The 14,707-nt window shown below is 45.3% G+C and overlaps 2 protein-coding genes across 2 annotated transcripts in view; one reads left to right on the top strand and one right to left on the bottom strand.

Annotated features, from left to right (window-relative positions):
• Positions 1-13,718, top strand: part of LOC139260425 (hyaluronan-binding protein 2-like) — a 69,127-nt gene extending 55,409 nt beyond the window's left edge. The window contains exon 13 of the mRNA XM_070876990.1: positions 13,563-13,718. Coding sequence (XP_070733091.1) covers positions 13,563-13,718 — 156 coding nt within the window. The remainder of the gene's footprint in view (positions 1-13,562) is intronic.
• nrap (nebulin-related anchoring protein) overlaps positions 1-14,707 on the bottom strand; it is a 220,693-nt gene that overhangs the window by 61,923 nt on the left and 144,063 nt on the right. The window lies entirely within an intron of this gene.

Here is a 14,707-nt window from a genome sequence, read left to right as displayed (position 1 = left end):
AGGTGCTCCCATGCGCCTGCTGCCCTTGTCCTTCTCGGTGGTAGAGGTTGCGAGTTTGGGAGGTGCTGCCGAAGAAGCCTTGGCGAGTAGCTGCAGTGCATCTTATAGATGGTACATACTGCAGCCACGGTGTGCCAGTGGTGGAGGGAGTGAATGTTGAAGGTGGTGGATGGGGTGCCAAATCAAGCAGGCTGCTTTGTCCTGGATGGTGTCGAGCTTTGTGAGTGTTGTTGGAGCTGCACTCATCCAGGCAAGTGGAAACTATTCCATCACACTCCTGACTTGTGTCTTGTAGCTGGTGGAAGGCTTTATGGAGTCAAGAGGTGAGACACTTGTCGCAGAATACCCAGATTCTGGCCTGCTCTTGTTGCCACAGTATTTATGTGGCTGATCCAGTTAAGTTTCTGGTCTATGGTGACTCCCAGGATGTTGATGGTGGGGGACTCAGCGATGGTAATGCCGTTGAATATCAACGGTAAGTGGTTAGACTCTCGCTTGTTGGAGATGGTCATTGCTTGTGTGGTGTGAATGTAACCTGCCACTTATCAACCCAAGCCTGAATGTCATCCAGGTCTTGCTGCATGCAGGCATGGACTGCTTCATTTTCTGAGGAGTTGAGAATGGAACTGAACACTGTGCAATCATCAGCAAACAACCCTACATCTGACTTTAGGATGGAGGGAAGGTCATTGATGAATCAGCTGCTTCATCAATGACCTTGGGCCTAGGACATGGCCCTAAGGAACTCCTGCAGCGATGACCTGGAGCTGTGATAGAAACATAGAAACATAGAAAATAGGTGCAGGAGTAGGCCATTCGGTCCTTCTAGCCTGCACCGCCATTCAATGAGTTCATGGCTGAACATTCAACTTCAGTACCCCATTCCTGCTTTCTCGCCATACCCCTTGATCCCCCTAGTAGTAAGGACCTCATCTAACTCATTTTTGAATATATTTAGTGAATTGGCCTCAACAACTTTCTGTGGTAGAGAATTCCACAGGTTCACCACTCTCTGGGTGAAGAAGTTCCTCCGCATCTCGGTCCTAAATGGCTTACCCCTTATCCTTAGACTGTGACCTCTGGTTCTGGACTTCCCCAACATTGGGAACATTCTTCCTGCATCTAACCTGTCTAACCCCGTCAGAATTTTAAATGTTTCTATGAGGTCCCCTCTCATTCTTCTGAACTCCAGTGAATACAAGCCCAGTTGATCCAGTCTTTCTTGATAGGTCAGTCCCGCCATCCCGGGAATCAGTCTGGTGAACCTTCGCTGCACTCCCTCAATAGCAAGAATGTCCTTCCTCAAGTTAGGAGACCAAAACTGTACACAATACTCCAGGTGTGGCCTCACCAAGGCCCTGTACAACTGTAGCAACACCTCCCTGCCCCTGTACTCAAATCCCCTTGCTATGAAGTCCAACATGCCATTTGCTTTCTTAACCGCCTGCTGCACCTGCATGCCAACCTTCAATGACTGATGTACCATGACACCCAGGTCTCTTTGCACCTCCCCTTTTCCTAATCTGTCACCATTCAGATAATAGTCTGTCTCTCTGTTTTTACCACCAAAGTGGATAACCTCACATTTATCCACATTATACTTCATCTGCCATGCATTTGCCCACTCACCTAACCTATCCAAGTCGCTCTGCAGCCTCACAGCATCCTCCTCGCAGCTCACACTGCCACCCAACTTAGTGTCATCCGCAAATTTGGAGATACTACATTTAATCCCCTCATCTAAATCATTAATGTACAGTGTAAACAGCTGGGGCCCCAGCACAGAACCTTGCGGTACCCCACTAGTCACTGCCTGCCATTCTGAAAAGTACCCATTTACTCCTACTCTTTGCTTCCTGTCTGACGACCAGTTCTCAATCTATGTCAGTACACTACCCCCAATCCTATGTGCTCTAACTTTGCACATCAATCTCTTGTGTAGGACCTTGTCGAACGCCTTCTGAAAGTCCAAATGATTGACCTCCAACAACCACAATCATCTTCTTTTATGCTAGGTATGACTCCAGCCAGTGGAGAGTTTCCCCCCTGATTCCCATTGACTAGAGCTCATTGATGCCACACTCGGTCAAATGCTGCCTCGTGGTCAAGGGCAGTCACTCTCACCTCACCTCTGGAATTCAGCTGTTTTGTCCATGTTTGGACCAAGGCTGTCATGAGGTCTGGAGCCGAGTGCTTCTGATGGAACCCAAACTGAGCATCAGTGAGCAGGGTATTGGTGAGTAAGTGCCGCTTGATAGCACTGTCAATGACACCTTCCATCACTTTGCAAATGATTGAGAGTAGTATGATGGGACGATAATTGTCCAGATTGGATTTGTCCTGATTTTTGTGGACAGGACATACCTGGGCAGTTTTCCACATTGTCGGATCGATGCCAGAGTTGTCGTTGTATTGGATCAGCTTGGCTAGAGTTGCGGCTAGTTCTGGAGCACAAGTCTTCAGCACGACAGCTGGGATGTTGTCGGGGCCCATAGCCTTTGCTGTATGCAGTGCGCTCAGCCCTTTCTTAGTATCATGTGGAGCAAAAATCAAATTGGCTGAAGACTGGCTACTGTTTAAGTGGGGACTTTAGGAGGAGGCTGATATGGATCACCAATCGGCACCTCTGGCTGAAGATAGTTGTAAATGCTTCAGCCTTGACTTTTGCACTTGTGTGCTGGTCTCTGCCATCATTGAGGATGGTGATATTCATGGAGCCTCCTCCTCCCGTTAGTTGTTTAATTGTCCACCACCATTCATGACTGGATGTGGCAGGATTCTAATGATTTTTAAGTATCTCTAGTTATTTAGGGGTATCGCGTTTCTTAGTGAAAATCATAGCAAAAACAGTGCCATGTAAACTGCTAAGGAATGTTAAGTTTTGTAACGTGCTTTTGAACTGTATTATTACTACCTATATATGCTTTCCTCTTATTCATAAACTGCTGATAAGGCCTGTTAGCCTTTTGTTAAAATCTGGAATGTGCTTGTTAAACTTTATTTTTATAGAAATTGTTGGAGGCCAAAATTGCCTCTTTTTTTAAGGCCCATTACCACCTCTGAGAGGGGTAATGGGGCCGTACGGCCTTTCCACCCGGGGCAGGCGGGGATGCAACCCATCCGCAATTGCCCCCAGGCCGGGGCGGTTTCCGCTGCACCCCGTCTTTCCGCCCCACCCGGCTCACCGACCCATTTTGTGCCCAGTGGGGAGAATTGCCCCACGGGATCACGGTCAGCGCCGGTCGGTGCCCTGCTTTGAGGGGTGCAAAGCTGCCGGTGGCTGATTTCTGCAGCCGCCCTTAAAGGGGAGGGTGCACTGCCGCCGCTGTCATTTTGTTTTTAATTGTCGGCCAATTACAGTGGGCCCACGGTGGCCTCATTAGGCCTCGCAGTGTCCCGCTCCTCTAAATGAATGGGAGCGGATGTTGTGATGTGTCAGCGCGGCGTGGCACATCTGTATCGCGCTTACATCATCATCGCCGAGCTGAGCCCGCCTGTGTTCCGCCCCACTCCCGCCTGTGTTCCGTCCCACTCCCGCCTGTGTTCCGCCCCACTCCCGCCTGTGTTCCGTCCCACTCCCGCCTGTGTTCCGCCCCACTCCCGCCTCCAACAGTGCCCGAGAACGCCAGGAGGCTTCCCAAAAAATTAATGTCCCGAATATCGTTCCAATCTCCGCCCTGTCTCTGCTGGCGCTAAATCTTCAGTCAATTCAAATCAATTGAGGCGGAGGGCAATTTTGGCCCCCTGATGGTTTTCCCGAAGCTATAACCATTCAAAGAGGGTGATATTCTTGTTTAGCCAGGCTTGCTATTAACTTTTGAACAGAGGGGAACATAGATGTCTGACTCTCAGCAGAGCTCACTGTCTAAAGCAAAAATTCGGATGATCATCCCAGTCATTTCTGACCTTACACCCTCTCTCATACACAACCTCATTGTCAGACATGACCTTTGCACTCAAACACAAACTGGCTCAATAGAGCTGCAGCGGATAGGAAGTGCTCACATCTGGTGATCAATTTTGCGGCTCTGGAGGGGACACAGAGGATGATATTGAAACTTAGATCTCTTCGTTCAGAGAAAAATACTTGGAGAATTAGGGCTATTCACTTTGCAAGAACATAGACTCGGAGCATAGGGCTGAGGTTTTTCACAAAAAGATTGGCAGCGGCAGTGTCAGCTGTGGCTCAGTTGGTAACACCCTCGGCACTGAGTCAGAAGGTGGTGGGCTCAGAGACTTGAGCATATAAATCTAGGCTGACACTCCAGTGTAGTGCTGAGGAAGTGCTGCACTGTCGGAGGTGCTGTCTTTTGGATGAAACGTTAAACCGAGGCCGCGTTTACTGCCTCAGCTGCATGTAAAATATCCCATGGCACTATTTCGAAGAAGAGCAGGGAAGTTATCCCCGGTATCCTGGCCAATATTTATCGCTCAATCAACATAACAAAAAAAGGATTATCTGGTCATTATCACATTGCTGTTTGTTGGAGCTTGCTGTGTGCAATTCGGTGCCACATGACCCACATTACAACAGTGACTTCTTTTCAAAAAGTACTTCATTGGACGTGAAAGGCACTATATAAATGCAAGTATTTTTCTTTCAGTAGATTTGGATAAGGCATTTAGGGGTATAAGTTCACCTCCACCGGAAACGGGTCATACCTATCATTTTTCCTGTGTTTTCACCGCTGCGGTGGATGCGATGTGCGTGGCGCGAAATTCAGCTCTTTGTCTTTTTTTTCCGAGCGGAGCGGAAGTCGCTCATAATGGGGGCAGAAGTGGAGCGGAGAGCAGAAGATCGGTCATAAGAGGGTCGGATGTGGGGGCGGGCGGAGTGTCCGCCGCTGTCGGTCATCAGCATAGTGCTGATGATGTCATCACGCTGGCGCGTCACCATGTCTCTCCCCATCATTTGCAAGGGAGGGCCGCTGCAAGCTCTGCGATTATTTTAGTTAGGCCCACTGGGCCACTAAGGAGGGTTTCGGCTGGGCCAGTGGTCTGGCACCCGAGAGAGGGGTCCCAGGCTGCCTGTTGGCAGCCTGGCCGAACCCAGGGACATACTTGTTGGGCCGACCTGGCAGTCAGCTGACAAAAAAAATAAGATGGCGGCCGCAGCAGTGCGCCCTCCCCTTTAATGGTGACCACGCCGCCATTTTACACACACTGCAAACACAGTGCACCAACAAAAAAAACTGTCGGGGGCACCACGTGGTGACCACACGATTTTGTACGGTAAATTTTGCTTGCGGGGCAGGAGATCAGTGGGCGCGCTTTGATGACGCACTTAAGAGGGTTCGGCAGAGCGGGTCGGAAGTGGGGACTGCTGGAAAAACCACTGAGGAGAATTTCGCAAGCGGCGGCCATTTGACAAAAATTGGCGGACACTCGACACTGCCGTATGGCCGCCACTTTCCAGCAGTAAAAGGCTTTATCGGCAATTTCGGCCCCTTAAAGTGCATAGTTCTAGTAGGACTAAAAGGCATGCTTATAAAATAAATCAGCAAAGAATCAAGTTAAATGCCTGAAAGTAATGAGTAGATTTATCAAGCAGCACGGTAATTCCTGCCAGTAAAACATAGAATGCTTTACTACTGGGAGTAGTCAAGGCATAGAGCATTGCATTTTTTTAAGGTGAAAGTGTGTATATATATTTAAAGCAGGGCAGATGTGGAAGAGGAGATTTCAGAAAGGGCGCACTGAGACAACAGGAAACTCAAACTGCCTACCAATTATCCCATGCTGAGAAACTTCCATGCAAGGTAGAGCTACCTGGAGCTGACAGGAACAGTGTTTAATGAGGTACTGGTCGAGCAAAGAAACCATCACTGAGTTTTGTCACTTGGGGTGGAAAGGCATGTGCAGTTGAGGTCAGCAAAAGCAACCACACTGTAGATGGAAGTCAAAGTAACCAGTGCTCCAAATTGCTATGCCACTTCTCAGCATCCTCTGGGGCCTTCACTTGAATCAGCATTGATGTAGACAACTGCTGTACTTCTTATGTGATAGATGCGCTCGACCAGAAATATTATTGGCCCAGAAATTGCGGTCAGAGGCTTCCTGCGGGCGAATGCCTCCGACCTGAAATATTTCTATGAATGTACCTGGTGGTCCCGGAAGAGCGCGGGATTCCGTTGGGAGGCCTTCTCTTCCTGCGCTGCGAAGGTGTGAGTGCTCAACCAATCAGGTACAGTATTCTATAGCTTTCTCATTAATAGCAATGAGAACTCCGTATCTATGAGTTCTCATTGCTGTTAATGAGAAAAAACAAACGCACTAAACACCATAATAAAAAATAAAAAACACACCTCACATAATTAAAATTAATTGAAATTAAAGTTAATACCTTAGAAAAAAATATATTTTTCCAATTTTTAAAAAAGTTTTGCAATTAGGGTTAAAAATAAACTTACCTTAGTGGGCAGGGTTGTTAACAATAAAATGTTTTTTAAATTTAATTTATTTATATTTTTGTATGTTTTAAAACTCTTACGCCTGTAAAAGTTGGCTATGTGCCTGCTTTTATCAGGCGCAAGAGTTTTGAGGACATTTGCTGGGCAAGATATGGGTCAGTACCGTAATCATGCCCTTGCAAATGTCCTCGCTCCCGAGATACGTGCGATTTGTCAAGCTCCAGCTTGACAGATCGGAAAAGATGGTTTTCAGCGCATGCGCATTGTGCATTGAAAATTGACTTTTGCGATGCCTTCCCGGGACCGTACACATTCCATACGGACCCGGGGGAGGCCGGAATTTCCAAGCCATTGAATTCAGCATGGACCAGCAATTGCAAAAGCAGATGGGCTTTCACCAACTGGCTGACTTTCCTAAATTATTAGTTGCACTCCCCATTGCCATTTATGAGCTTCCTTACAATCCAGATTCATATCTGCAGAGAAAGCACTTCTATTCCCACAACATTGACATTTGCTCGAAAACAGCTCACAATCAAGCACTTCAACCCAGTGAGTACAAATGATTCAATATTGAGGCAGTCCCATGTTATCAAATTGTTTCAAAGCAAACGTTGCATGTGAGGCTGGGTCCCAAGAGACAAAGGAGGGGAAGGGAGTGCAATATTCGTCTGCCTATTGCCCCATTCATGCTGAAAAATGGGCTGGTATGCAGACAGAAATGATAACATAAAACATACGTACCAGCTACCGAGGCCTGTCCAACTTTAATTTTTGAGTGGGCCTTGCAATGGGCAATCCTTCCCCGAGCCCATCAGGCAAAACTTCCTCTGAGGCTCCCCCCTGCCCTAGCCCTAAACTTGCATCTTTCTCTAGTTTCTCTTCGATTTCCTCTCTTGACCTCTCCAAGCTCATCTTGTCCATGAGACCCACTTCCTGCTCCCTTGACCCTATTCCCACTAAACAGCTGAACACCCAACTTCTTTGTTTGGCTCCCATGTTAGCCGGCAAAAAAACAATCCTTGACCCCACTTTGCTTGCTAACTATTGCCCCATTTCCAACCTCCCTTTCCTCTCCAAAGTCCTTGAACATGTTGTTGCCTCCCAAATCCGTGCCCATCTTTCCCAGGACTCCGTGTTTGAATCCCTTCAATCTGGTTTTCGCCCCTGCCACAGTACCGAAACGGCTCTCATAAATCACAAATGTCATACTTTGTGACTGTGACAAAGGTTAACTATCCCCCTTCATCCTCCTGGACCTGTCTGCAGCCTTCAACACAGTTGGCCACTCCATCCTCCTCCAACGCCTCTCCACCATCGTCCAGCTAGGTGGGACTGCACTCGCCTGGTTCCATTCTTATCTATCTAATCTTGGCCAGAAAATCTCCTGCGATGGCTTCTCTTCCCACTCCCGCATCATTACCTCTGGGGTCTCCCAATGATCTGTCCTTGGTCCCCTCCTATTTCTCATCTACATGCTGCCCCTTGGTGACATCATCCAGAAACACGGAGTCAGTTGCCCCATGTATGCTGATGACATCCAGTTCTACCTCTCCACCACTTCTCTTGACCCCTCCATGGTCTTTAAATTATCAGACTGCTTGTCTGACATCCAGTACTGGATGAGCAACAATTTTCTCCAATTAAACATTGGGAAGACTGAAGCCATTGTCTTTGGTCCCTGCCACAAACTGCGTTCCCTAGCCACTGACGCCATCTCTCTCCCTAGCATCTATCTGAGGCTAAACCAGACTGTTCACAACCTAGGCATCATATTTGACCCTGAAATGAGCTTCCAGCCACATATCCGCAGCATAACTAAAACCGCCTATTTCCACCTCCGTAACATTGCTCACCTCTGCCCCTGCCTCAGCTCTTCTGCTGCTGAAACCCTCATCCATGCCTTTGTTACCTCTAGACTTGACTACTCCAATGCACTCCTGGTTGGGCTCCCACATTCTACACTACGTAAACTTGAGGCCATCCAAAACTCGGCAGCCCATGCCTAACTCGTACCAAGGCGCAATCACCCATCATCCCTGTGCTCGCTGACCAACATTGGCTCCCGGTTAAGCAACACCTCGATTTCAAAATTCTCATCCTTGTTTACAAATCCCTCCATGGCCTCGCCCCTCCCTATCTCTGCAATCTCTTTCAGCCTCACAACCCTACGAGATGGCTGCGCTCCTCAAATTCTGCCCTCTTGAGTATCCCTGATTATAACTGCTCAACCATCGGTGGCCGTGCCTTCAGCTGCTTGGGCCCTAAGCTCTGGAACTCTCTCCCTAAACCTCTCCGCCTCTCTCCCTCTCTTTCCTCCTTTAAGACGCTCCTTAAAATCTACCTCTTTAACCAAGCTTTTGGTCATCTGCTGTAATTTCTTCTTCTGCGGCTCGGTATCAAATTTATCTGTTTTATCTTATATCACTACTGTGAAGCACCTTGGGATGTTTTGCTATGTTAAAGGCGCTTTATAAATGAAAGTTGTTGTTGTTGAAACAGGCAGGAGCCCTATTAAAATCAGGGTCCTACGTCAGTTGTTGGACTCCAACACATCTCGCTCCAAGTTGAGCCTCAGATCTCATTTCCAGGAAGAGCGTCCCGATGCAGCTTGCCGATTGGGACCTTCACAATATCGTCTGGCTCAGACCCTAAGCTGGCCCGCGGGTAAGTCCTGTGCGGGGTGGTGAACACAGGCACTCCTGCACCTCCTGACTCCGCATTAAGATAAGTAAAAACTAAAAAAAACATAGTTCTTTGGCGGCCTCCAGTGGTTCCTTTAAGGACCGCTGATTAGGCTGCTATAGTACCTGGGAAAAACTAAGCAGAGCATGCACTCCTTGGATCCTAAAACAGGCATTCGGCCCCTGATTAGCATATTTAAGGGGCCTGATGAATTTTTAGGGCGGTGCCCTGGGTACTCTAAGGCTGTCGGCTGCTAGATTGGCAGCTGATGCACTTCCGGACGAGATCAGGCGTAGGGGTTTCTAAATATCTAATCCCCTGCTACACAGTTTTTTGACGTCAGGATTTATAAGAACAAAACACACACAGCACAGGGTTTTGGCTCAACCAAGATTCGTTTGTTTATTGAGCTTACACACAATTACCTCCCTAGTATAAATCACTAAGATCTATATGTGGGACTAACAAACCTCAGAATACGAGCTCCTACGGAAAGGGTCATTTGCATCGCACAATATGACATAGTTAAACCCATCCGCGATTTGACTGTTACATATAAAGTTACCCAGACCCAATCACAAAACCTTTCTATGATTTGGCTGGAACAAACATACAATCATCAATTCCTCAGCTGTCTTCTGAGGTTGACTGTAGGCCCTTTCCTTGGTTGCAATTTGTGTCCCGAAGACTGGCTGGCTTCTGTTGCTGTTTCGATTCTGTTCCTGCACTGCTCTTTGTCTTCCAAAAATGGGTCTTCTTCATACCAAAAACCAACTTGCAATCTTGAAACAGATTTAACACAATGGCAGCATCAAATGTGAATGCTTGATGGCTAATTGTCCTTCATTTAGGGTCATTGTCCATGATTACTTTGGCCACCGCCTGTCTGTAAGGCGAGGTCCTTTACAAAGTAACCTTCCCAAGGTGACTTAATTGTTGGTTTCTCGTAGCATTCGTATTCAAATTGCTCAGCCTACACTGATATCAGCCTTTCTGGAGCCATGGTCCATTGTACGCTTTTCTTTAACAATGTACCCCCTTAAGATAAATGAATATGTGAATGTTCCTGTATCTTTTCAGAGAGAAAACCATTGAAGGTGTGAATGTCTCTCTTCTGCTGCCATTATCTGGTGATTTAGATCAATGGCAGATATCCTGTATCAATGTCTCTCATGATGTCTGATTGTTTGGCTCAATGTATGAATTAACCCTTTCCTGCCCAGCTCTTTTTGCAGGCTGTAATGCAGTTCTGGATTTTTACATTTTTAATAGTCCAGTTTTTACCGTTGGGGGGGGGGGGGGGGAAGGAATGGATCCTACAGAGCGTGCCTAGAAACTGGTTCTCCCAATGTGAATTCCGTGCCCAGAACATGGACATGACAGGGAACAACTTCTCCACCATATTGCCATTTCTTTATCGTCACTGGGTCAATATCCAGGAATTCTCTACCAGCATCATTGTGAGAGCACTATTGGCATAAGGACTGCAGTGGTTCAAGGAGAAGGCCGGCCACCACTTTTTCAGGGTGGCTAGGCATAGGTAATGAATGCAGCCTTTCCAGTAATACCACATCCTGAAAACAAACAATAAAAAACGATCGACAATTTAGTAGGCAATAACAATCGGCAAAACCATTGCACGCAGTTTGAGGGCACAGACTTGTTAATAGTGCCTGCTCCATATTACAAAAGGTACCATGAAATGGCACATTCCAGCTAATGATCACATTCTGAAGAAGAGTGCCTTCAACTTTCTCCGAGTCAATGTAGGCCAATACTCCTTGCTCATAGAATGTCAATGGCTTCACTGTGTTGCAGCTGCTTTTGATTCCATGGAAGACTCTGGTATTGGATGCCACTTTTTTCTGAGATGAGTAAATAGTACTGGCAGAGTCCGATCAGCCAGATTTAAAGTAGGTTTAAAGTAGTTGGTAGAAGGATTAGAGGGGAGATGAGGAAAGATTTCTTCAGCCAGTGAATGGTGGGGGACTGGAACTCACTGCCTGAAAGGGTGATAGAGGCAGAAACCCTCATTACCTTTAAAAAATACTTGGATGTGCACTTAAAGAACCGTAATATACAGGGCTACGGACCTAGTGTTGGAAAGTGGGATTAGGCTGGATAGCTCTTTTTCGACTGGCACGGACACGATGGGCCGAATGGCCTCCTTCTGTGTCGTAATTTTTCTATGATTTGATGATTTTGATGATTCATGTAATGCTCCATTAGCTTTCCTGTACTTCCAAGGCATACATAATGTAAATAGTATGAGACACCTTTTTAAAAAAAACGCTAGCTTTATTCTAGCTTTATTATATATGGCTCTTCATATAACTGGAGTCTAGGCTGCCCATTTCAAGGCCCCCATCAAAATGCGGACATCGGCAGGAATGGGGAGATAACTGTTGCACTGCCATTTTCACCGTGTTGCCACCCTGATGGGGGAGTGAAAATTGGGCCCCAAGTTTGTGCATTACGCCTTCTCTGAATATTAAAACCATATTTACCATCCTCCAGTCATCCAATGTTTATGGACCTCTGAAAAATATCACCCAAAACATCACTAATTTCTGCTTTTAATTCCTTGAAGATTCCAGGATATATTCCATTCCATCCAGGGGTTTTGTGGACGTTTAATCCTTAATTTCTGTGTAACACATTCTTTACTAACTTCTCTATATGCTATGACTCTCTCAGCCCCATTCTCTCTGACTGGAATTTGCCCACAGTCCTCATTTGTGAAAATTGATGTGAAAAATCCGTTCAATATGTTTCCCATATCCTAATCATCTGTAATAGTTTTACCCAATTTATCTTTTAATGGACCCATCTGTTCTTTGACCTTCCTTCTACGACTAACATATTCATAAAATATTTTTGAGTGCCTTTGGCTGCACTCTGTGATGTGCCGTTCTCTCTTTTGCTTACATTTTCTAATACTTTCTTCAGCAACCCTTAGGTGCCTTTTCTATGAATCCTACTCCTATTTATTTGTTTCTTTGAGGCTTTTAAAATATATCTGCTTGATCTTTACGTATGAAACCATTTGGTTTTGTAAGCTTCCCTTTTTATTCTGAAGAGAATTTTTTCTTTCCTCACCCTGTATAATAGTTTTAATTATGATCATGTTTCCTCCTGTTTGATTTTTAGCATTGTTTTCCAATTAATTTTCAATAAGGCGCTTTCTTATCTCCCAAACCTGCTCTTCCAACCTCGTGGAGCGGCACGTAGCTCTTTGGTGGCCTTTTAGAACACTACCAGATCGAATAATAATGATCACTAAATCCCAGGTGCTTCTCAACCTCCAGATCACTAACCCGACCCTGGCAGATTGCTGAACATCAAATCCAACACAGCCTTTGCTTTAGTAGCCTGTCTCGCTTGTTGTGTGAGGAAGCCATCCCTGACTGCCTCAATGAAATTTTCCATTTATATTTTCACACCGCTCTCCTGGACCTGCCCTTTGAACCTCTGCCAGTGATGTTCCTGTGTGATTAGTACAACTATGACCATTTGAGACTTACTTCTAAAGGTTTTACGGTGATTGGCAAAAGAACCAAAGGCGACGTAAGAAAAAACTTTTTATGCAGCGATTGGTTAAGATCTGGAATGCACTGCCTGACAAGGTCGTGGAGGCAGGCTCCATTTTATCTTTCAAAAAGGAGTTGGATAAATATCTGAAGGAAAAAAAAAATTGCAGGGCTACAGGGAAAAGGCGGGGGAGTGTGACTAGCTGAGAGTCGACACGGGCTCGACGGGCCAAATGATCTTCTTCCGTGCTGTAACTATTCTATGATGCTATGATTCTAGGTTGCAAGTTATAGGCCCAATTCTGAAACAGGTTAAACTTGACAGTGTTGGGAGTACGATCCAGCTGTGGAATAAACATCTTAGTTTGGTTCCGGAGATTTCATACATAATTTTAATTTTATGAGCACACTCTGCCCACTATGGAAAATACAGCTCTTCTATTAACTATCATTTCATAGTTAACATGCTGCACTTTTTATGAATGTTTTTATTTTTTCTCACCTCAGTACTGCATGGTACGGTAATAAGTGGGACAGATTAGAAGGTGCCAGATTTGATAGGTCCCACGTCCTGCATTGAGTCAGCTGCTCTCAGCCAAAGCAGCAGTTGGGGTGCAACAGTTAGCCTCAATGCCCCTGGGCTTGGAAGGAGGATATAATTCAAGGTTCCCCCTCCTGATCATGGCCCAGTATCATCTGCTGAAAGGCGCGTGTTTATGGACAAGTGAGAACAGCTGCAGGCTCAGCGATGGCGTTCATGTTCAAATAGCTACTAACCCTCACTTTCTAGACTGACACAAAAAGAGTGGCAAGATAGCTGCTGGTTCCTGTGGAACTGTAGCCCAGCAAGAGTCAGAGGCATCCACAGCAGAGATGGGGAGAAAATGGAACAACAGAAGAGAAACAGATTAACTCAGTGCTGTTCATTTTGCCACAGGGTGATTCTGGAGGACCATTGGCCTGTTTGAAAGATGGACATTACCAGATCTATGGAGTAGTGAGCTGGGGTGATCGCTGTGGACTGAAGAATAAACCTGGTGTTTATGCCCGTGTCACTACATTCCTTAACTGGATTCAAGAAATGGTTTACTAGTTACTAATTTTTCAATGTGGAAATTAAATTGAATATACTTTACTCTCATCTACATGATTCTGTAGAAAGGCCTTACATAATTCTAAATTTAAAAATCTCATAAGGCTGAGATGAAGGAAAGTATCACACTTTACTCAATACTGATTTTTGAAAGGCTGCAAAATGTTGCACATTTGTATTTTTAATAAACTGAGGCACATGAATTATCTTTTCATTTGTTCTCCAAGTGCTTAACAGAATGTAATTTGATATATTTCTTATTACAACTCATAAACGATTTACTATAGGAGGATCTATAACAAGAGTACAAATTACTATCCACAATGTTATTGTACAAACACTTGGTGTGCTCATAACAAATCCCCTCTCTCAGCTATTTTAGCAAGCTTCCGCCAAAATAGTGGAGAGCAGATTTTAAGTGTCTTAAATATTCATCTCATAACATCGTTGACAGTAATTTCAGCTCTAATTAAGAGAATATTCAAATATTCTTATAATTGACATCTTTGACAAACTATTGCTTTACTTTGACAAGTACATATCTGAAATAAAAACAGAACGTGCTAGAAATGCCCACCAACTTAATTGATATAATGGACCAGAATTTGTGGTTGTAATGACGGCAAAACTGTCAGCACTCGGCGTCATTACTGTGTAAAACTGATAGAAACTTCTGGTATACGCGCATGCACAGGTAAATGTGGAAATCCAGAAGTTGCTGTCAATGATACCCTGCTCCGCCACAGGGTGTGCTGTTCATGTCTTCGCAGATGCAGAATCAGTGATTTGACATGAACTTCGATTCTCACTCTAAAAAACATTGTTGAATGAGATGTGACTGAGTTTTTAATGGCGTATTAAGTCATATTTACTGCTGGATAACCTCTGTTGCCCTGAAAATCTAATTTTACAAGTCTGGAGTGCCATTCCCTTGGAATAACATTTTAAAATTCCATGATTTTGAAAGTAATAAATAAACTTTTTTAAGT

Source organism: Pristiophorus japonicus, chromosome 3 (genome assembly GCF_044704955.1).
Source record: "Pristiophorus japonicus isolate sPriJap1 chromosome 3, sPriJap1.hap1, whole genome shotgun sequence".
Taxonomy (NCBI): Eukaryota; Metazoa; Chordata; class Chondrichthyes; family Pristiophoridae; genus Pristiophorus; species Pristiophorus japonicus.
This window is presented reverse-complemented; position numbering and strand designations above follow the sequence as displayed.